The sequence below is a fragment of the Leptidea sinapis genome, chromosome 27 (genome assembly GCF_905404315.1).
Source record: "Leptidea sinapis chromosome 27, ilLepSina1.1, whole genome shotgun sequence".
In the NCBI taxonomy this organism is placed as follows: domain Eukaryota; kingdom Metazoa; phylum Arthropoda; class Insecta; order Lepidoptera; family Pieridae; genus Leptidea; species Leptidea sinapis.
In genome coordinates, this window is record NC_066291.1 from 10,885,207 (window position 1) to 10,910,139 (window position 24,933).

Genomic DNA, 24,933 nt, shown 5'->3' on the forward strand with positions numbered 1-24,933 from the left:
CTGCTGTCAGTCTGTCACTGTGAAATATACGTCAAAATTAGTTCTCTGGGAGCTCGCGAGTGGCGCTACAAATAGGCACAAAAAATTGCTGTCAAACATATGGAACAGCCTTTTCAGTGGTATCTATACAGGTCAGTGGGCGGGACTGCCTCAGTAAAAATTGATCTATTAGTCTATGTAATCTACGTTGAAATACTTTAACAGACAACAGCTACGAGCAATTTTGAGGAAGAACCCTGAAAAAAAATTCATGTAATGTCAAAGGAATACATAGCTGTGAAAACAATTGGACAGAGCTACATTTGGTAAATAAATATTTATATTTTTGCTGAACTGTCTGTCACGTACGACTCTTATGTAATGACCAAGTTGTCATGATTCAACTAAGTACAGCGAGCAGGAATCTTTACAATGAACCCAATGTCTACTGAAAACAGACACCTTTTCTTTACACTCTGAAGGAGAAAGAAGCAGCCTACTGTTCGTAAATCATAAACAAGAGTTAACACATATAAGCCCCTTTAATTACACTTTACAATCTCTAACCGACTACACTGCCATGAACAACAGTGACATCGATTTGAAAGAAATTCAAAATCGTTTAGGTTCTCTAAAAGAAAACAATGTCCCACTGACCCAAATATCGTCATCGTCTCAACGACTGATCAGTGTAGTGCAAGTCTTAGTGTAAATTCGAAAATTGAAACAGTACATTTAAGTGTATCACCGGTTCTAAAGAAAGTGAAAGAAACACCTTCTTTCGACTGTACACCATCCTCACTTAGCATTTTACGCTACACGCGCGGTATTAACATCAGTACGATTTCGCGACGAACACTTACCGCACGAGCTCATTTCGAACAATAATTATCAATTCGAACCGTATTTTTTTTATGTATGTACACCGAATACTCTGAGATTTATGATTTACGTAATTCTTCTTTAGTTCGACGCAGAATAGATGCCATTTGGTCCCATAAAAATTTTACATCGTTTGGCCCAGTAGTTTTCATCTAATGAACATTGTTCATGAAAATTTTTGTGTGCCTTGATGATATAATTGTTTTTTGTGTACGGCTTTTTTAGGAGTTTTCATTCAGAATTATTAACTGACACTAAAAAGTATAAAATAAAAAAAAACTACGTATAAAAAAAACTTCAAAAACTGAGAAGTATCAAATAATTATTAATTAATTATGCTACATATTGATAGCTTTGAAGTCGGTGCCAAGCCAAATGTAATAGTCAGGACCTACACTCGCCACGCGTGACTTTGAGCGGGATAGCTTCGTCTAGAACAAGACGATCGGTCAGACACGCGAGGCCAGACAACCTTAATAATTGCAGTAAGTAAGCTGTTTATAATAATAATTAAGTTTTATTTTGTTTAGGGCTTGACACCGACTTAAAACCTTAGCACGTATAAATAATAGCATTTGATTAATATTAAAGGTAAAGCTGTACTAAATTAAATTTTTGAGTAATTGCATACTTTTCAGTTTTTGAAGTGGGTAAACGTAGTTTTTTTTCTAAAAAAAAATATACATTTTCTTAATGGAAAATGAGAACAAGAGAGTTCGGGTCACCTGTTGATAAGTTATGGTACGCGTTTTTTAAGTTAGCGATGTCGTATCATCCCGGAAACATTGTGTTTTCTTGCGATTGCCATGTAAATCTATTTATTTTTAACATAATTTTTGAAGTGAAATTTCTGTAGACTCGTTGTGATTTGAAACTCCATGAAACGAAAAAGCGAGACGATAGAGGAGTGGGAGAGTCACGCAGCCGTCTTTTGACGTCAGCACAATCGAGCCAGACTCGTCCGGGCTAATCACCACACTCCCAAAGAATACCGGCGTGAAGTAGCGGCCTAGTGCCGCTATGTTTCGTATAGGTTAGTGTCGAGGACCGGAGGCCATTCCCCCCCCCCCCCATTCCCCAACAAAGATTATGAAAGCGGTCCCTAAAGAGATAGTACCCCAGGAGGGTACCGGCTCTACCAGAGTCGGAGCAACCCTCCCCGAGCACTCTAGCTGGCTGCCCTTCGTATTCTGGGGAGGGCACAGTACCGCGCATGACCAAGGACAAACGAGGCAGTAACACCACGGCACCCCGCTCCACACTCAACGTGGACTTTTGCAATATCAGGGGAATTCATTCCAACTTAAACGCCGTCCACAACAACCTTGAGACGGCGAAGCCGGCCTTGTGTTTCCTTACGGAGACGCAGATATCTCGACCTAGCGATACGTCATATTTAACTTACCCCGGGTACAAATTTGAGCACAATTTTTTGCCTCATGCCGGGGTATGTGTGTACGTTAGGGAGGATACCTGCTGTCGCCGTCTCGGCAATTTTGAGGGTAGGGTCCTGTCCTATCTCTGGCTCCGCGTAGATTTAGAGGACCGCGTCCGCATCTATGCGTGTGTCTACAGGTCCTATAGTGGTAACGCAGAAACCGATCATCTCATGGGCTGCGTTCAAGCGGCATTTGACGACGTGCTTGCACAGATCCCCTCCGCTGTAATCGTAGTCTTGGGTTATTTCAACGGGCACAATGCCGAATGGCTTGAATCACGTACCACAGACTACGCAGGGCGATCTGTGCATAATTTTGCATTGGCGTACGGTCTGTCCCAATTGGTTGAGTCGCCAACGCGGCTCCCGGATGCGGATAGCCACATGCCGTCCTTATTAGATCTTCTGCTGACTACACATCCCGATGGTTACCAGGTCATTGTCGACGCCCCTCTCGGAACGTCCGACCATTGCCTGGTCAGGAGTGTAGTGCCTATCCGACGCCCACGTCGCAGACCACCAGCGACCCACCGCGTTTGGCACTACAAGTCAGCAGATTGGGATAGGATGCATTCCTTTTTTGCATCCTACCCTTGGAGCAGGGTTTGTTTCCCTTCAGATGATCCTAGTGCCTACGCCGTTGCAATAGCCGATGTGAAACTACAGGGCATGGATATTTTTATACCAAGCTCTGTAGTACCGATCGGTGGCAGATCACAGCCCTGGTTCGATGCGTCAGTTAAAGCAGCATCTGACTACAAAAAACAGGCGTATCGAACTTGGGTTGCGGCGCTGGGCACGAAGGATCCGAACTGCATAGTTCTTGAGAGGAAATACAACCGTGCTTCCAGATTTCAAATCGCCCGTGCAAAGTCAAAACACGTCGTCAAAATCGGCGAGCAGCTTTCTAGTTACCCGACCGGAACACGCAAGTTCTGGTCGTTGTCGAAAGCTGCTCTTGGTAACTTCAGCCAGCCGTCCATGCCGCCGTTGCACATGAGGAATGACACCCTGGCCCATACGGCAAAAGAGAAAGCCGATCTCCTGTGCGCTCTTTTCGCCTCCAACTCTTGACGACAACGGAAAAACACCGCCGACCATCCCGCGGTGTCAGAGCTCTATGCCTGAAGTACAGTTCAGACAGAAAACTGTTACGCGTGCTCTGTTTTCGTTGGACGTCAGGAAGTCGAGCGGGTCGGATGGCATTTCTCCAATCGTGCTTAGAACGTGTGCCCCTGAGTTAACGCCGGTGCTAACGCGTTTATTCCGGCACTCTTATTCCAAAGGCGTAGTCCCTGACTCATGGAAGTCAGCCCTTGTCCATCCGATCCAAAAAAAAGGAGACAGTTCGGATCCGGCAAACTACAGGCCTATTGCTATTACCTCCCTGCTCTCCAAAATCATGGAGAGCATAATTAGCCGTCAGCTCTTGGTATTCCTAGAGGGTCACCAGTTGATCAACGACCGACAATACGGCTTTCGCCATGGTCGGTCGGCAGGTGATCTTCTGGTATACCTAACATATAGATGGGCTGCAGCTATTGAAAGCAAGGGGGAAGGCCTGGCAGTTAGCCTGGATATAGCGAAGGCCTTTGATCGTGTATGGCACAAGGCGCTCCTCTCTAAACTTCCATCATTTGGGCTTCCCGAGAGCTTGTGCAAGTGGACCTCCAGCTTCCTTACTGGGCGCAGCATACAGGTCGTTGTCGACGGACATTGCTCGATCCCGAAGCCCGTGAATGATGGAGTGCCACAAGGCTGTGTGCTATCTCCTACGCTGTTTCTTCTGCATATTAATGATATGTTGGACACCAACATTCATTGCTATGCAGATGACAGCACTGGTGATGCCGTATACACGGGCCATGCACGTCTCTCTCGGGAAATCGTCGACCAGTGCCGGGAGAAACTTGTGTCTTCTATCGAGTCCTCTCTTGAGAAGGTCGCGGAATGGCGTAAATTGAACCTTGTCTAATTTAACCCCCAGAAGACTCAAGTTTGCGCGTTTACCACCAAAAAAACCCCATTTGTCGCATCACCGCTCTTCGACAACACTTCCCTAAAAGCCTCGCATTGTATCGGAATACTGGGTCTTGAAATCTCGAGCGATTGCCAATTCCGTGGCCATCTGGAGGGCAAAGCCAAATTGGCTTCAAAGAAACTGGGCGTCATTAATAGAGCACGGCAATACTTCAAGCCGGCCCATTCTAGCGCTGTACAAAGCGCAGGTCCGGCCACACATGGATTATTGCTGTCATCTCTGGTCTGGCGCACCCCAGTATCAGCTCGATCCATTTGACAGCGTGCAACGCAGAGCAGCGCGAATTGTCGGGGACCCAGTACTATGTGAACGGCTGGACCACTTGGCGTTGCGTAGAGACGTCGCTTTATTGTGTGTCTTCTACCGCATTTATCACGAGGAATGTTCCAAAGAGCTGTTTTACCTAATTCCTGCCGCCGAATTCCACCTTCGCACGACACGCCACAAGTTAGGATATCATCCTCACCATCTGGATGTGTGGCGGTCCTCCACAAGGAGCTTTCTTCCACGTACTACAAAGCTGTGGAATGAGCTTCCTTGTGCGGTGTTTCCGGGACGATACGACATGGGTACCTTCAAAAAAAGCGCGTACACCTTTCTTTAAGGCCGGCAACGCTCCTGTGATTCCTCTGGTGTTGCAAGAGAGTGTGGGCGGCGGTGATCACTTAACAACAGGTGACCCGTACGCTCGTTTGTCCTCCTATTCCATAAAAAAAAGAGGCGCCGTTGCCAGCTATTATTTATAAAACTACTAGCTGACCTGGCAAACGTTAATTTGCCATATAAACTTAATATATATGTATATAAATTACGTGACACGTTGTTTGTCCGCGATGGACTGCTAAACTAATGAACGGATTTAAATGGGGATTACTTCATGGAGTGCAGTTTAGTCCAACTTGAGAGATAAGTACTTTTTATTTCGATTTGGGAACTATATTTTTTTATTTCCAATATTTGTTTTGTATAGACATATTTTCTTTGAGAGAATTTATTGACGCACGGTTTGACAGTTCTGATGTGAAACAATTTCATTAAAAGAACAGGGAGCATATTTTACAAAATTATTCTTGATGTTATGAAATATTAATGTCAAATAAAATATATATATATATATATATATATATATATATATATATATATTTTAATGTACAGAACGTCTGTCGGGTCAGTTAGTAAAATGAAAAAAATTCGTATCACGTTGTTTGTCCGCGATAAACTCCTTAACTAGTGATCTGATTTTTCTCAATGCGTGTTGTTTGAACCAACTTGAGATATATGATAGTTTTTATTTCAATTCATGACCCTTAACATTTTTTAATTTCAATTTTTATTTCTGTTTTTTGACATAAATTATTGACTTTTCTGCTGTGACATTATTTTATTGCAAGAACAGGGGAGAACGAAATAATAATTACAATGATTGAACTCCTACAAATTTCGTGATTTACAAAATGGATAGTATACCTAAAAGATTTTCTATAATTACACTATGCATTTCTTTATGTGAAGCGAAGTGCACCGGTTACCAGCTAGTTATATATGTAAACCTTCCGTGAGCTTCAACGAATCTATTACAAAAGATTTCATTGCGATCGGTCGAATAGTTTAAGAGTTATTAGGGAACATATAAACATACATTCTCTTTTATATGTATAGATTAATTTGGCCGCCACGCAAAATTATGATTTCAACTATATGGATATCGTATCCGAGGTTCTCAAGGCTACAGACTACAGAGAACGAATTAGGGATCATTTTGTAAATCCAAGACAGCTGTCGTGCAAAGTTATGATTTGAACAAGATTCCGTATCTTCGTATACGAGGTTCTCGAGGGTGCCGAGAACGCATTTCGGATAATTTTTGAAATCCGAGATGGCAGCCACGCATAATTGTTATATTTATAAGCAGTATAATTAAATTAATTTACTCTATAAAACGTTAATTTACTGTGGTCTATTGTTGTGGTCTATTTCAGTGAAGAGCTTTCAGCTTTCATCGTTTCCTTTCTTTTCTCTGGTCACTGGTGTCACATTTAAAGTGACATATCATGACAATTTGAAGAATCAAGAATATTGCAGATTGCAGATGACAGAACACAATCGAAGAACCATCAACCAATCGTAATTTAGTCAATGAACAATCATGGTGGTGGAAAAGATGTTTTGAAAATTTGTGCATTGTTTTCCAGTTAAACGTGTGTTATTGCCTTTATAATATTTGTGTAGAATAATGATATGATAATGTATCGGACTGAAAAGAAAAAGCTAAGATTTTTTTAAGTTGTGTATATTTAATGGCTTATATTTGGGTAAGCACTTCAACCTTTGTTGACCAATCGTTTTTACGTTCTATTTTATTATGTGTTCTATTATTGTAGATCTACATGTTCTATCAGAATATATCATAATTAGCTTTAACAATGGCTCTTAATTTTTAATCTTGTTGATATAAATTATTTTATTAAAGCTATAAACAATTACCTACTTTTGATTGTTTTCTTGTATCAGCTGTGATATTTTCATTTACTGTTTACATAGTACACTTTTTTAAATTTATTAGCATTTACTTTTCTAATTATCATTTTTAAATTATAATAAATATTCACTGACAAATTACTTTATTATGCAATGCTTTTAAATGTAAATATTATTACATAATTTTCATCAACAGCCATTTAGTTGAAAATTTAAAGATTTATAAAAAAATAGGACCTGACAATGCAGTAGATAATTAGGTCCAAATGGCATAATCATAATATTTTCCTATATATTTTGTAAAGTGCAATAATTAATAATTATTATATTAATTGTATTACAGATTTGTTTATTCTGACAATAAAGAGAAACCTGAGAAAGTATTAGAAGGAGCAATAATTTAAAACAATTAAGATGTTGTATGTGTTTCATGTAGATGCAGGTCAAATGACCACATATGATATGAATCTTACTTTGCAAAGGTAACATTTTAATTATTATTACTAGCTATACTATTTTTATTTTCTAACTTTTAAATTACATATTTTGGATTAATGTAAACATATTATATTGTTATGCATTTTGTTATTAAACCGGAATAGTTCCAAACAAAATTATTAATTATACATATTTGCTACACATTAAATTTATTGTTCACAAACTAAGCCCCATAAAATTATTCCTGTGCACTATAATATGATGTCTAGTTTTGAATACTTGTAAAATTAACTATATTAATTATTAATATAACATGTGTTACACCTCTCACGTTCAGGAGCACCTTAAGATGTATTATGATAATGATTATGATCTAGTATTGTATGTTGTCTTGCTTAAACATTATCCAGGATTATGTATGATTTTAGTGTTTCAAGTTTAAAAGCTGCAATAGAAAGAAAAACAAAGATACCATCTGCATCTCTTGTGTTACTTGTAAGTGGAGGTGAGGTTTTGCAGTCAGATCATATGGTGTCCTCGTATAGTGCTGGAACCGACACTAATCCTATCTACATGTTTAGTAAGCCTTCAGTCAAGGAAACTCATTTAAGACAGTCAAGTATGTATATTTACTTTTGTAGATGTATACAACACTATCTGACCCGGCACATTTTTTTCTGTTCATAATAATTAATTTTTGGCACTATAAGTCTTCTCTTTAGTAATTATATAACATTAAAATTGTAATTTTGTGACTGTTTGATGCCAAAATAAAATAAAATAATAAACTCTTGTGGGTGGAATTTTGTAAAAGCAATTCTTAGCTGATATCTTCGCCTCAACACCAATCAAGTCTCTATGCTTTATGGTTCCAGAGATATTGTGATTGCAATGCATAGATTAAAATATCTTATATGTACAGAATAATATAAAAATCGCAATACAAAAATAGGTGTTGATCGTAGACGGATGAAAATTTCAAGTTGTATGTATTTTTTATTGCTGAATCATAATAAAATACAAATAATAAGAAAATTGTCAAAAAATAAATATATAAAATATTTAGGGGTTACCCTTATGGCCAATTCTCAGATGTACCCGATGTACACACAAATTTTCAAACAAATTGATTTAGCCATTTTGGTGGAGTATGTTAACAAACACTGGGACACGAGATCTTTATATATAAGAAGTATAGACCTATATTATATCCAATTATTTGTTTATGTGCTGTCATTGTCTTTATGATACTTTCCCTTCATCCCATGATTCTTTTTCATCTTTCCATCTTGTGTTGCATTCCATTATTTGACGACCTGTATAGCCGAGTGGTAAGCGATCCTACCTACTAAGCTAGAGGTCCCGGGTTCGAATCCCAGTAAGTGCAAGCATTTATATGATGAATATGGATGTTTGTTTCCGAGTAATGGATGTTTAAATGTATTTATGTATGTCTATATATATGTTTATATGAATTTATGTATGTTTAAGTAAGTATATTGTATTAAATATATAATTGTCTTGTAACCCATAACACAGGCTATATATGCTTAACTTGGGGCAAGATAATTTGTGTAAAAAGTGTGTCAATGTTAAGTGTGTCAATATATTACAATTGCTTGCTTGCTTGTGAGGATTATTGCACCTGCTTTGTTCTGGTCTTTCAGTGTAAACTAAGGAGTTCATAGACTTCCTTAAACACTGTCCAATTTATCAGTAAGTTGTATTCATTATAATGCTTAAAGCAATAAAGGAGTAGCATATTGTATGTATAAAATTGTAATAAAATCTCTTTGTAATTTTTGAACTGATAATTCAACAAATTAAAGTACCTCTCTCATTTTGACTTCTATCCCTGCACATAGCCTCCCCCTCTTTGCCTCTATGAATTACAGCCTGCCACTTTTTATTACAGTATATAGTTTATTACTTGAGGAAATCCAGATTCTTAAATTGATTTAAATTTATAATTTATATGTATAAGTCTAAATAAATTTTATCAAAGTTAAGCAAAAATATGATTATAAATAACTTTAATATCACAGTAATATGTAATATGGATAAGATTTATGTTAAAAAAAGTAAGTGAGGGTTGCTCTTCAATGCTTATGAACTATGTAGAATAAATATTATATTTTAAATTATTATAATATTTTTATAGCTAATAAAAATATTATATGTAGAAAATAAATAAAAATACAAAATCATAACATATTCCCATAAGATACTCTTGTTATATATATTTAGTAGGCACTAAAAGTGTGTCTACTCTCCTGGAAGAGCCTTGATTGTCACTAAGTTTTAGATCTAGAATTATTTTTATCTATTCATAAACTGTTAAAAATATAATTTTTTTATTACCTGGAACATCCCTTATTTCAATAATTGATTCAGATAATTGGGAACCTACTGTGTATGTTAGTATTAACCTTCATCAATGTATATATAAATATAAATTATATAACTATAAACATAATAAAAATTTGTTTTTAGTGTGTGGCGATCTCAGTCCTATTGTAGAATTAAGTACTGGAGAATTCCGTAGCGACATTCGTAGCACCTTCGATGGAAAGTCTTTAGCTGAGTTAAAAAGTGCAGTGGAAGTGTGCTGTGGGTTACAACCTAATGTCCACACAGTTAATTCATGTGCCGCACTAGCAGAACAGTTCAGTGATCTTGCGCATGAGGTTTCACGGAACTGTGATCAGCTTGTTCATGAACAGCATTTACAGCATCAGGTAAATTTAATTTTTGTTTAGTGACAAAGCATTACCAATATAGGACTATAAATATAAGTCTTATTCATGTATGTGGATGGCACTGATCGTGCCTAAATGCTTCCTAGACTCTTATATTAGCCTACATTGCTGGTAGTGAGGCTAAGTCACTTATTGGTAAGAAGTTCCATAAAAATGCTACATATTTCCTGATATAAAAACATTCCCGTAATATTTGTCATATATACATCATGTAAACTAATAAGATTATATCAAGAATGTTAATTATAGCCTATTTTGTAAACAGAAATATACAGATAAATCTATTTATAGAATGTTCAATAAGTTAGTGAATATTGTTTACTAGGGAGCTGCTGATAACTTGCTAAGAATCCTTTATGTTGTTTCAACATAATAAATGCTTCTTAGTTATAACAGTATCTCAAAATCCCTAAGTTTGGGAACATTTTTGGGTCCTTTGTACAGGATAGCTAGACTACAGCAGTGCTTGCATCTGCTTCCAAGTGTGTGCAAGAACAATCTGTGTTATTAGTAAACAAGAAGTAAAGTTATTCCAAATTTAAAACTTTTTGTCTTTATCTTACCTTTATCAATACAGAATAGATGTCATGGAGAAAAGATTTTAAATCACATTAATTATAAATGTCTTATTAGACATTATTTGTTTTGCTATCTAGTAAAATTATGGGGCTACTGTGATATATCTTAAGTCTCATGGTACAATGCAATCATGCGGCTGTGAGAATTGTCATTTCATGAGCAGGGCTGCATTGTAGTGGGAAGAGCCTATTACCACTGGGAATGAAAGTCTTAATTTGGTTTATTATTACATCTAAAAGCTCATGCATGTTAGGTTTGTTATTAATTATTTAATTTGTTACTGGACTTTAATTCTTTTTTTGATATTTATAATAGGGTTGGGCGGCAGTTGTTGCAAATTTAGAAGATATATTCAATGAATTCTGTGAGAGATCCCGAAGTTTTAAGGAATCATTTAAGAAGCATCGACTAAAAAAGGAGGAGTATCATGAAATGTTGAATAGGTAATTACTCTTTTTTATATATTATTTTTGAGATTTAGTTTTGAATACTGGATATATTTTTATATAAATAGTCCTATATAAAAATATTTACAATTTTTTAATAGTGGCGATTCTCATAAAATTTTAGAATTATTAATAAGTATGTTTATTCGAAGCTCCTATGGTGAAGGTTATCTGTGAAGAAATTCAAAGGCTGTATGTGATGTTGCGAAACTCAATTGGGCCAGCTCAGTGGACTAAAAACTACAGGCTCAAAAGGCCCTGAACTATATCTAAATCTATTCATATTTATTTTTCTCTTTATTTTTTTTTTAAATATTTATATTCAAAAAGTCAATGAATGCATTGGTGGTGCACCTAAATTTGGGTGTGTGTTGTTATTACTCAGTGTTGTAGTAATCTATATATATCAAAATGAATTGCTGTTCGTTAGTCTCGCTAAAACTCGAGAATGGCTGGTCCGATTTGGCTTATTTTGGTCTTGAATTATTTGTGGAAGCCCAGGAATGGTTTAAAAGGAAATTTAAATAAATAAGGAAAAATGCTCGGAATTACATAAAACCAACAATTTTGTTTTTCCTTTGATGTGTCCATACATAATTTCTATGAGAGAATTTATTGACGCACGGTTTGACAGTTCTGCTGTGAAACAATTTCATTACGACAGCAGGGTGCATATTTTACGAAGTAATTCTTGATGTTATGATATATTATTGACAAATTCATAAAATACATTATTTTATTTATTATATACAGAACAACATCTGTCGGGTCAGCTAGTGTTTAATAAATATTAACTAATGAGCCTCATTTCACAAATGTAATGGTTATGAAGTGAGTATTGCATGTTGTGCCTTCAATTTATCTTTTCAACTTATCATTTATCGATGTTACGATAAAAACGAAATCGGCATTGTATCTACTCTATAATAATGTAATGGACGAGCTTGATCACCCAACATCAAGTGAGACCGTTTAATCTCAGATTCTTTTGTCTATAGACATACTAGCATATAGACGAGCTGACAGCCCAATAATGCTTGAGCAAATTATATTTGTCAATGTGTGTGTTACCTAGTGGTTTAATATTAAAAATACTTGTCAGACAAAATCAGTTACAGTAACAATAACTTCACTTATCTTTTCTATCTTGCTGTATCTTAGTTATAGTTGTTCAAAATATAAAGAAATAAATATTATGACTGTTCATTGTGAGTACATTTATGAAATTTAAAATATTCATTCACAAAAATAGTCATCTTTTTGCTCTTAATAGTGATTTTCATTATTATAACACTAGAAATAAGCGATTGCTTGTAACTTATTCTATTAGGATTTATAATTAACTTTTATTTTTATAATACGCTTTTATAATGAAGTCCCAGCCACAGTTCAATCACAAACAAAACAGAACGCTGGGAGAGTTTCTTGCGCCTCTTCTTCTCTCTCAGAGCGCCATTTGTTTCCGAAAGGGTAGTAGTATCTAGTAGATTAGAAATTACATCAAAAAGAATTCTGAAGGGATCAATTTTGAGAAAATTAATGCCTTTTATGCCTTTTTATTCTCTCTGGCACTCTTTATCTATACGATAGTATACTGTAAAGTCATAACTAGATTTGAATGATTGTGTAAATATTCTTAAAATGTATATTTGTATGACATAGCATTGACTGATATAATATTCGTTTTAATTGCAGTCTTAATGAAGTTTTAGAATCGCTGGGCAAGATTCCAATATTGTCACCACTTCAGCTGCATGCGGAGGCACACCGGTTTTCGGCGTTCGATGTATTCGAGGAGACCGAGTATGAGGGCTACCATTATAGCAGCAACCTTGACAGCAGCTCGGAGACCAAGGGAATGCAGGATTTCGGTGTTGGTGTCTTCAAGCTGTCGGATGAGGATGGTGAGTTAGAATAAAAGGTAGTAATGTAGCATGTTGCCTGTTTATTACTTTCTTATTATATATATTTATTAGCGTAATTTTAATATCACTCATTTGTATGAAATACTTTTTTATAATTTTTACTTTTAAATAAAATATTTTTAAAAGGATCTTACCGCGTGTAATTGTAACTTTTCACATTAGGCATTTGCGTAAAAGTTTAGTTTTGTATAATTTATTAATTTCCGACGTTTCGTGACCTTTGCAGGAGCCCGTTTTCAGGGTCACATCTGATTTATCGAAGAAAACACTAAAATTAACTTAATTTTATTCTAGCGTTTAGTTGATTTTCCAATAAGCGTCGTCAATGTTGACTGGTATATTTCATTGTTCTACTCTTGGCAACTTTTGTAGTCTATACTAATATTATAAAGCTGCAGTGTTTGTTTGTATGTTTGAACGCGCTAATCTCTGGTACTACTGGTCCGATTTGAATGATTCTTTCAGTGTTGGGTAGTCCATTTATCGAGGAAGGCTATAGGCTATGTTTTTTTTTTCAAAACTAGGGATCCGTAATAAAATTGCTATTTTGTAACACAAGGTGTAAAATCGAAAACCTATTTTTGCGTGCGCTGCAAAAACTATTGACAATAGAACAAAATGATGTACAGGCTATAATATAGGCAATATTTTATTACTTATAAAACTATCGCGTGAATTATACTTTATATGGCAAAACAACGTTTGCCGGGTCAGCTAGTATATAATAAAGAGGATGTCAATTCTACGTTATAGGAGGCGGGAGTGCCTGAGTAAAAAGTGAAATTTAGTTTAGTATGAAACATGCGGTGAGATGTGACATAAATTTGTAATTGTACTTACAATATGGCGACAAAGTATAATCCGGCTAAGTTTGAAAGCGAACAGTTGCTTATAACGTAGTAGATTTCGGCTATCTCAATTTTTACAAGATTATAGCCGTCATCTGTCAATTTATCAATCACTGCACGTTTCGTACATTACATACGTTTCGGTTTTTTCTTAGAAAGTTTCGCTAGGCTTGTAAAGAAATTAAACTTCTTCTTATATAGATAGGGAGTAGGTCTGTCTTTTAGTTGTTCTCTTTGCCTCGACTCCTCTCTCATGGCAGAGACACAGCTGACCTTCTCGAGTAGTAACAGCTTTTTGACTATAATACAGACATGTTGTTTTTCTTGCCTTTGGTTTATGTACAAATGTCAATACACCCAGAAAAATATATAATACAACCTAAGGTAAATGTGTAAAGACTTTTGATAAATGATATTTCTTACTACCTACATTTAATTCTCTACGTTTGATTTTATCTTTCATCCCAACGGGATTACCGTCAAAATAGAGTCAAACTATTTTTCTAATTTTTTTTTACGGAATTACTATCGAAATACAGACAAACCTTAACACCTAACATTTTCTAATGTTAAATAATTTTTTTTAGGTAATTACCATGTATCGTATATATACAAACCATTTTCATAAATATTTTTTTCAGTATTTGAGCAAAAGAACGTGTCAAGTAATGACGAGGGTTCAACGGAAGGTCAGGTGATTGAAGAGCCAGAGGAAGTGGTGACGTTCAAGGCTCCTTCGATAGAGAGTAAAGAGGAGCCCACGTTGTTGCACTGGATACTCGCGCAAGGGAATAAGGCCTCCTTGCAGGATATACTGGACTACTGTCAGAAAGCACTTGCCTTGGTGAGGTTTTAAATTTTCATTAAATATTTCTATGTTGCTTATATAGCATTGTTATTGTATAGATATACCCAATCTTGTTGATGTAGGGGAATTGTAAACTAATAGTTATTTATGCAACTGTTGTGTAATAAGGGGTATTAAAACACGAATGTGGATTTATCTCACGAGGCGAAGCCGAGTGTGATAATAGTATCACATGAGTGTTTTAATACCTAATTATCAACAGTTGCGTACAAGACTTTATCTACACCCAGAATATGAATCCTCTAAAAGATTCTGAAACAGTTAGCTTACTGCTAACATTATACCAGTCCTAGTAGTAACCTAATATCATTCATTACTGATTCTATACAAATAAAATAAGTATTAATGAAACAATTATTTATTTTAGTAGTAATTTACATAGTGCAATAATAGAAATTCACTCGAATATTCACAGTTTAAAATGAATCGCTCATTTTTTGTAAACAAAACAATAAAAATATCGAAGAAAAATGGCGGGGATTCGAATAACCTACTTTTTTTTTACGGAGCGCGGCGTTCTGGTAGTGAGGAACGCGCGTTAACGGAAATGTTCTTTTTTTGAAATTCATACAGATACCACGCATCGAGCAATTAGAATGTGGCTGTCTGTTGAAATTCTTTGCGCATGAAGGGATCGAAAAAAAACAGGAGTGTTGTTATGAAATTCAACATTACAACACTCGTTTGGATGAGGTTATTAGAACATTGGGTGTTATAATGTTGGCAATAAGCTAACTGTTTCAGAATCTTTAATAGAGGATTTAAAGCATGGGTGTAGATAAAATCATATAAACAGTCGCTTAAATTTAATACGCCCTGGAAAAAGGATGGAATAAAAATGTTACGTATTTTCTTTTGCATAGTCTGTTTAATGTTCAATATCGTATGGCTGTATTTAGGTATTCAGTGTTCCACTCCATCATACAGTGCAGACATATACAGCCGTGTCACATCTGTCACTACGTTGTGTGATAGCATTTTACCTGTGTTGATTGAAATAACAGAAAACGCGACTAAGTAGCCAAGCTCTCCCAATGGCAATCTAAATTCTAGTAGTGATTACACATGGTTTATATGCATCATGTTTTTTAGGAATCATTTTCTCTTTTATTGTGAAAATAATTAAACACTTTATATTAAGCCAACTGTGAAACGAAGATTCTGACAAGGAATTTTCCGGTCGATATGAAAATAAGGTATCTCTACGCTTTACCCAAGCTGAGCTCAATGCGAGCGCGAATCCGTCTACTGTGGACACGCTGCCAGCGTTTGGCTCTTGTACAGACGACAAGTTCATTGACAAACACAGAGGGATCGTTGTGGGCTCGTAGACGCTATTAAAGACAGACGTGCTCATTGCTTAAGTATCATGGAGACAAATCTGCTATTGTTGACAGAATTTGTCTTTATTGGTATAAATCCGACTTTGGCCTTAACAATTGCTGCATTGGCAGCTGCAATATCAAATTCGTCCGTGATTTCCACGCACCATGGAGCACTGAGCATACTACGGATTGCTATGTTAGAGGACAGCGATTGTTGTCTGTGTTCGAGGACGGTGATCGTTGTCTATGTTCGAGGACAGTGATCGTTGTCTATGTTCGATGACAGTGATCGTTGTAGGTCCATCTTAGCCTCACATAAAGTGAACCGCATTCTTGTTTGTTCTCCTACTCCATTTAAAAAATCACTTTTAATTTAATGTATTGATCAAGAAATGCAGGGTTTTTAGTGGCAGTCCCTTAATATCCTGTCGTTTTCGAAAAGCCTCTTAAACTCACTTTTCTAAGAATTTGGCCTCTAAATCAATCCCTATTTTCAAGAATGCTACCGCTAGAACAAGCCCCGCTTTGACGTAGTAACCTTTGAACGTTCCAGATACTGTTCAGGCATTATACATTAATTTAGTTTTTAGAAAAAAAGCTCTGAATGGCCTTCAAGCATAGAATATAATCCCGATTTAAAGTGCAGCTATGCATCTCTTTACGTCTGCTGTTGCAGATGTTCATGGGCTGCTGTCTCACCACTTCCCACCACGAGAGCCTGTTGCCAGATTGCTCTGCGGAATTTCTAAACGATCCTACGGCCTGAGCCAACGGAGTATTTTATAAAAGCAATCACAATATTCTAATTAACATAATTGGTTTTTTTAAATATTTAGAGATTCTGGGAGAGTTGTAAACGCCGTTTCTTCTTTGACAAAAGCCAATTTTTCCCGAAATAACGAAAGTGGTTTAAATCAATGTCGAGAAAAAAACTGCCTTTTCAAATATAATTTCATTTCATGAATAATTTAACTTTATAAATCTCTTTAGAGATCAACAATTATTGCGTAATTCAAATTATAAATTTTAATGTAAATTTTATTGTGAAAAGTATGTATTTTTTAAAGTTCCTTAGATCGGAAGATTGAAATCCAAACTAGGTTACTAATCTAACCAGATTAAAAGGTGTTGCGTTGTAAAATCATTCGAATATCTAATAATAATATATAGATCGTATCGCGCACATACCAAGGTACACGTCGTTATCAAACTGTGCTTTAAGGTTAACGCAGTTCGAGCCGTATAAATACAATCACGTGAATTATGCATGCTATTGTCAATTCTTGCATATATTTGACGAAATCGACGAATTTAAATCTTATCGAGGTCAGCTGGTCGGTGATATACCAACTACAGATTAGGACTAGCTAGGTATTAAAGAGTTACTACGACCGATGATGCTGTACCAAATTAAATGGTACATCATTATTTTATTATGCCCTTCTCCTTGAGGGTGATTCAAATTCAAATATTTTTATTCAAAATAAGATATGAAATCACTTATATCATCAGAACGGTACCCTAATTAAAAAAAATATACCTCAAACCTGGGAAGATAAAGCGCAAAAATCTCAGCTGGCTTCTTTTTCTTTTATAAACTTTCGTTACAATCGAATTCATTTTATAGTAAAACTTTCCACATAAACTTCTTTAAACAATTCTTTTGAGTTTCTAATTAATTAGTTTTATGAAAGCGTATACATCGCTTCACAAAAGACTTGCTAACGTAACCGAGTAATAGGTACATAAGTGAGGAAAATATCGCTGAAATACATATCTCTCGGTCTGTGATGATTTTATAGCCTAGCTCTTTAATTCAATGTTCAATTCTTGGTGACTTTAGAACCTAATTCCCATATCTGATCGCGGATTGGCTAGCACGACCTGTCTCAACAGATAACTTGTAATCTGAATTAATTCTTACTTTTTATTTGGGTTAATTAATGACCCTCTGAACCCAGATTAAGCAATAGTTTAAGTTCGTACAGGCAAGGTCGCGTGCGGGAAGTAGTATTCAATAATGTTAAGTTATTGAGTGACAATATTATATATTATTTTGTCCAACATACCTATTTTTGTAAAATAAAGAATGTATTCGTATAATATCTCATATATTAATTTCTCGTGTCCCGGTGTTTGTTACCAAACCGCTTCGATACGGCTTTTGTTGCTTTTGAAAAAGCAATTTGTCTGAAAATTTGTGTGTATATCGGGTAGGTCTGAGAATCGGCCAACATCTATTTTTCATACCCCTTAATGATAAGGGTCACCCACCCCTAAATATTTTTTTTATTTTGTTTGCCAAATTTTTATTTTATTTTATTATGATTCAGTATTAAAAAATACATACAACTTCAAATTATCACACGTCTACTATTAACACCTATTTTTGTATCGCGTTTTTCTATTATTCTATTCCATCCACAGATATGCAATAGAGTTACAAGATGGCAATCGAATTTAATAATTATTGTAGTACGATATATCTGGTGGGTCTGAGAATCGGTCGTCTCTATTTTTTATACCCCAAAATTTTTTGTTATTTAATATTTTTTATTACTTTATAAATGGCAATACAACGTTTGCTGGGTCAGCTAGTATAAAATTATATATAAAATCAGATTAATTAGAACTTCTATTTTTTATGATCCCCTGTTGTGTAATAATATCTTTATTTTTTAATTACCTAGTTAATATCTGTGTAAACTTGTAAATAGCCTTTCGTGTACTTATTTTCTTAACTATTATTATATTTAGCTGTATATTTTCCAATTATAATAAACTTTAATAAGTATAATATTCATTATATTATTATAGATCGACGCAGAACCGCTTAAAGTACGCGAGGCAGAGTTGTATCAGATATTGGAGTATGCCAACATGCACGGCTTGAAACAGATCAAGGGTATCGAGGATAGGCTGTACGGGCTCGACCAGCTGCTGAGCGACGTGAAGAAACTGGAGCGGGACCAGCACGACCAGGCTGCTTCTATCATTCAGGTAATAAGTGCCCTCATTCTCTTAAAATATGTGTAATCCATTATTGTCATTGAAGCGTTGGCTGGTCCATCCTGTATGCTATTGAATGGGCGCACAACTTACCATCAGTTGAACGTCTTGCCCGTCCCGTTACTTTTTCTCATAAAGAAATGGCAATGCTGTAAAATGTATAAAATAACGGCATGAGTATCCACTTCTTCTTAAGGCTTGACTGTTGCGAAGTGGTGGTAAATGGTAAAATGTCTAACTTTGAGAGAATATATATTATATTCTGTGCATTTCCGATCTTATTGAACACATAACATTTTTTCATCTGTACACGACAAATCCAGGTATCTCTTGAAAGTACCTAATGTTAAATGTAATCTTTTCGCAGTGTCGGGAGCGATTGAGCAGTGTGGCCAACGATCCGTCAGTGTTGCCGACCTTGGTACAGTCGCATTGCAGGCAGCTGGAGAAACTGCTGGTCGGCCATCAGAAACTTATTGATATCATTCGACGTATTGCGAAGTCCAAAGAGGAGATGTCGCAAGTACTAAAGGCGCGGTTAGAGTAAGTAACATTCGAGTACCAATTTTACGCCATAAGCAATACCATGTGTTTATCATAAGAAGTGACTCGTTTAGATGCTTAATTCAAAAGGCATAAGAGATTAGACCAACAATACAAACTATGAAGCCCGCGTTAACCAATTTTTGTCTGTACATGGGTGAAAAGGGGTGCACTTAGGGGTAGATATATATATTGGTTTTTATGGTAAATTTTTTTATTTACTTATAGTAAACTAATCTATAACTAAATTAATCTATGACACGTTAAATAACTTTAATAAACGGTTCTACTTGTGAGTACGCGGATCTCTACTATTAATTGGTTACCATGGTTAAAATGGTTACTCGGATCGGTCCTATAATGGTTATAGACGAATGGTTAATGGTAAATATAACCGGCCCGATCAATGGTTACCCGCGTACTACCTTACAGAAGGCAACACATGGTTATAAATAATTTTATCTACTAAGCAATATTTGTAATATAATGCTGTTCGTTGGATTTACTTCGAACAATGGGCGTGGCATCCATGATGCGATCAAAATTAACCAATCACATCGCTTCCCACCAAAAGCGGTATGACGCATGTGTCGTTGCACTGTATATTACATGACTAAGATCTAAGATAAAAAATATACACAATTCTCTCGTTTCGGTTAAGAAAGTACCTACGATTGGATAAATTGTTTTGTTTTTAGATTTTATTGTATGTAGATTAAAAAAAAACCGTGTAAAGTTTACGAGCACACGATAGAAACGAAAACTTCATGAATGCGAGGTTAATAATACATAATACTGTTATTTTATGTTTTTATATGTTTTTGTTGTTATATTTATAAAGAAATAACATTTGTAATGTACACAATTAATAATTTACTCTGACTGACTGCGCTCCCTTAATCATCTCGAGTCGATTTTATCAATACGAGCAAAGCCGATCGTTAAGGCTATGTAGGTCTACACTTATTCCTTTCTAACTGTACTGGTATTCCTTATCTTTAGTTACATTTATAAGTTCATTTTTGTTATTTATAAAGGAACAAAATTTATTTTTTAATTTTATTATAACATGAAAAGTAACTTACAGCTAACAAAGAGTACTCAGACATATAAATTAAAAGGCTTCATCATCGTATGTGGAGCCATTTCAAAAGATGTACCTATAAAGGAATGGTAATATGTAGAGGCAATATTTTTAGTGAAAAAAAAAAAAACAAATAAGTATACAGTATGGTTTGCAAACATAATATGAAATAAATGAAAATAGAAGTCATTCTGGTCCACAGAAGTATAGTAAAATTATTAATTTAATGAAAATATAAAATATAAAAGTGAAATTTTCAAAGAAACTAAATATCAAATTTGAATTAGAAAAAAGAACACAGTCTGTTAGACAACGTACTTTGACCTCGAGTGGTTTCAAGAGAGTGTGGGCGGCGGTGATCACTTAACACCAAGTGACCCGTACGCTCGTTTGTCCTCCTTTTCCATAAATAAAAAAAAAGACGTGTGGCACTCGGGGACTGCCGCGGTGAAGCTATTGCGTAGCATTTTTTTATCAACTTATGCAATTGTAATTATTTATTTATTTTATTAATGCAGTATTTTTTTTAATAAGAGTAATTTTAAAAAAAGCAAATGGGAACTGAGTAAAATTTAACTTGCAAGATTTTATTACAGACAGACAACGGGACAGGTGAAATTAAATAAAAATGCTTGTCATAATAATAAAAATTAAAAAAACTTGATAAAAAGGCTCGAACCTGGGACTTTCTGCACAACGAGCATATGTGATAACCGCTGTTCCGCGGCAACTGTAAAAAGCGTGCTGAAATATCTATATACATCTAGTAAGTAAGTGTTAGGTTATTTTCGTTACGGAATTTCTGGATTCGGTCCCCACGCTCAAGGCCCGCGATAGAAGCTATTCAATAGCTTAAAATTTCTCGTACTAGACCGCGACCGATGGTTCAGGCGGGCGAAATCTGAACATGTGATTAGGTTATAAAATACACGTGCCGGCGGTATCTCTTTGACGGCTGCGGGCGGCGCTATTTCAAAGGCAGCTTTTCCAGCGCTGCTATTCAACTTTTGCACTTATGATATTGAAATATTCAAGTTAATTGAATCATTGATCCAGTTACCCAAATCTTACAGTACGTTTAAATTTGCTCAAAATGAAAAGCCTACTTTTTGACAAAACCAATGCACGGATTTCGTTAATTTTTGGTATATCGTCAGCAAATATGCTAACAAGTATGTACCTACGTTTATTTTATATATGCTAGTTCCATACTGTATACCTAATATTTACTTGAAACGTTCTCATAGAATGAGTAGGTCTCGCAATTGCCAGATGTGTTAAAAAGCCTTTTAAATTATCATTTATTAGCACTAAATTTGAGTAGGTACTCTTTATAGAAAACTTTTTAAAGAATTCAAACAAAAAATCTGAAGGCTAAGTTGACATATTTACATTGCGTACAACAATACAACAACAATACGATATACAGACAGACAGTAATACAGATATTTTTGGTTATCATTAGTTACTACCCAACGTTGGCATGAAATAGAACTCTTCCAATTAGTCGGATTAAAATAATGTTCATTTCAATCGTTCACCATTCACGAATATTCCCTATGGTTTCGAACTTCATCGACGTGTGATTCTGTGCGAGTGTGGTAATTAACCCGGACGAGTCTGGCCCGATTGTGCTGACGTCATAAGATGGCAGCGTGACTCTCCCACTTCTAAAAAGCCCTTAGTCGCCCATGTCCACCCATGGGCCTGGGACTCCCCTATTCTTTTTACGCCCCGGGGAAAGTTTAAATTAAAGGGGAAATTAAAGTAAATAATAATGTGTTGGTGTTATGACGTCGCATATCGCATGGCAGGGCTGTGCTCAGGATCGAGAACTCCATGTCGGTGCAGGACGCGCACGCCATGCTCACGTTCCAGTGCTTCAACCGGCTGGCGCGCTACTTCGGCATCGTGTCGCAGCTGCACTGCGCGCCCGCCGTCTTCGTGCGCGCCGTGCACGAGGTGGCCCGGCGCAGGACCTTCTCCGATGCTCATCTTCAGGTACCCACACTACTCCGAAATGATAACCCACGGCAGCCCTGTAACCAAGACCGGAAATCTTGACATGCGAATTCAAATTCAAAACAGGATTTAAAATCGCTTACTGAACGACAAAACTACCACTCATTTGAAATTGTATGCCTCAGACCGTGGGTTGCCATCTCTGAAATCTGGCAATCAGGACAAGAAGCGTGAAAACCCGTGATTTAGGAGCTTAAAACACGAACGTGTCATCTGTATTTTTTTTAATTATTCTGTAAAATGAGAATAGTGTTAATTGTTGTAAATCAACTTGTTATTTATTTTCATACAATTTTAAACAAAATTTGAGTAGTCTTTCTGAGAAATAAAACAGGTTTTTTTTAAAGTTTAACGAAACTTATTTTTTAACGTCTTTGTTTTTTATTTTATTTTTTACCTCTTTAATTAAAACAATAATTATTGTTATACTCTAGTCCCCTACAGAGTAACTCTGTTATAAAAAAAATCTTCATAACAGTTTCAAGGAACAATTAGCTAATAACGACAACACAAACAGGCGCGCCCCTACACACGCACACTCACACACACACAAAACTGTTGGTGGGTAAGCAAGGTTTTGGATAGACTGTAACCCTATCAAATTGTAATGTCACAGTTGAAAAGACAGCCGTCACTTATTCCGAAATGCCCGAAGTTACTCAGCAACATTGTAACCACACTTTTCCCCGAACAGAAACTGTACATGTTTGAGTATGACGATAAGCAAATAGGAGACTCAACTATACCACCAGTGACAGATGACGAAGTATTGCGTTACATAAGATAGGTAATAAAATGGCTCCTGGGCCTGATGGCATTCCTAACGTAGCCCTTAAATGTGCTATCAAATCTTCACCGAAACTATTTATCGACCTTTTCAACACCTGTCTCAAAAGTTGCACTTTTCCTACAAATTGGAAGCTCCAAAAACTTGTGCTCATCCCTAAAGGCAACAAACCGTTAGACGATGCTTCCTCGTACCGCCCACTGTGCATGCTGGATAGTATAGGCAAGACACTCGAACGCATCATCCTCGAAAGAATGGATGTCATTGCAGAGCCACAACTGGCAGACAATCAATATGGCTTCCGTAAAGGTTGATCTACCCACGATGCTGTTAACCGGATTATTAGTACAGCAAAACATGCAATCTCTGGCTCTAGGTGGAAAGGAGGGACCAAGAAATACTGTCTTGTGGCCACCTTAGACATCAAAAATGCATTTAATTCAGCCCGCTGGGAGGTCATCATGAACCGTCTCGCTGAATTGAATGTCCCGATGTATCTACAAAGAATCGTGGCCAGCTATTTCTCAAACAGGGTCCTTGAATATGAGACCGAGTCTAGCCAATTCCAATAAAAGATCACAGGAGGTGTCCCCCAAGGCTTGTGTTGGGCCCGCTCTTTTGGGACATCATGTACGATGGGCTATTAAAACAGGATCTTCCACTCGGTACAGAACTTTTTGCCTTTGCAGATGACTTGGCGATTGTCATCGTATCAAAATACATTGAAGAAATTAATTGGAGATTTGATGAGACCTTTGCTGTAGTGCGTAGATGGATGGAAAAAGTAGGCCTTAAACTCGCAGAGCACAAAACCGAAGCCGTCCTCATCACCAGCAGGAAAAGGATAGAAACAGTATCGTTAAAAGTAGGAAACCACGAGATCACCTCTCAACCTTTCATACGATACCTCGGGTTGATGATAGACACACGCCTAAATTTTAAGAAGCAGGCGGAGTATGCTGCAGACAAACCGTCTGCCGTGGTGCCAATACTAGCCAGGCTCATGCCAAATGTAGGAGGTCCAAAACAAAAAAGAAGAAGTATTCTGGCATCGGTTGTCACGTCAATACGGAGTAGCCACCTGGTCAGAAGCACTAGCAAAACAAGAGGTACAACGCAAAATCACACCAGTTTACAGACTGAGTGCTCTCCGCGTAGCGAGCGCTTTCCGTACAGTCTCGGGTGAAGCTGCATTTGTCATAGCTGGAACCCTACCCCCAGACATACTGGCTGAAGAACGTAGAGCGATGTTTTATCAAAGGAAGACGGAAACCTCAATGTCGCCAGCTGAACTCAAAAGCAAACAAAAAAAGAGGAGTTTGCAACGATGGCAAGAACGCTGGTACTTCGAGTAAGGGACGTTGGACCTATCGGCTGATACCCGAAATTGCACCATGGGTTAACCGCAAGCATGGGGAGGTTAACTATTACCTGACCCCGATGATCTCTGGCCATGGATGTTATAGACAGTACCTCCACAGA

General features: G+C 36.5%; 1 protein-coding gene across 3 annotated transcripts in view; it reads left to right on the forward strand.

The window, feature by feature from the left end:
- Positions 1–6,459: 6,459 nt before the first annotated feature.
- The window catches only part of LOC126972625 (RB1-inducible coiled-coil protein 1), a 44,366-nt gene continuing 25,892 nt past the window's right edge, over positions 6,460–24,933 (forward strand). For 2 of the 3 annotated variants that reach the window (XM_050819471.1, XM_050819472.1), the window contains exons 1-10: positions 6,460–6,652; positions 7,162–7,300; positions 7,685–7,875; positions 9,750–9,994; positions 10,910–11,037; positions 12,736–12,944; positions 14,455–14,657; positions 18,824–19,006; positions 19,383–19,558; positions 22,457–22,643. In XM_050819471.1, coding sequence (XP_050675428.1) covers positions 7,233–7,300; positions 7,685–7,875; positions 9,750–9,994; positions 10,910–11,037; positions 12,736–12,944; positions 14,455–14,657; positions 18,824–19,006; positions 19,383–19,558; positions 22,457–22,643 — 1,590 coding nt within the window. In that variant the 5' untranslated portion in view covers positions 6,460–6,652; positions 7,162–7,232. The remainder of the gene's footprint in view (positions 6,653–7,161; positions 7,301–7,684; positions 7,876–9,749; positions 9,995–10,909; positions 11,038–12,735; positions 12,945–14,454; positions 14,658–18,823; positions 19,007–19,382; positions 19,559–22,456; positions 22,644–24,933) is intronic. The other variant, XM_050819473.1, reaches the window with a different exon arrangement.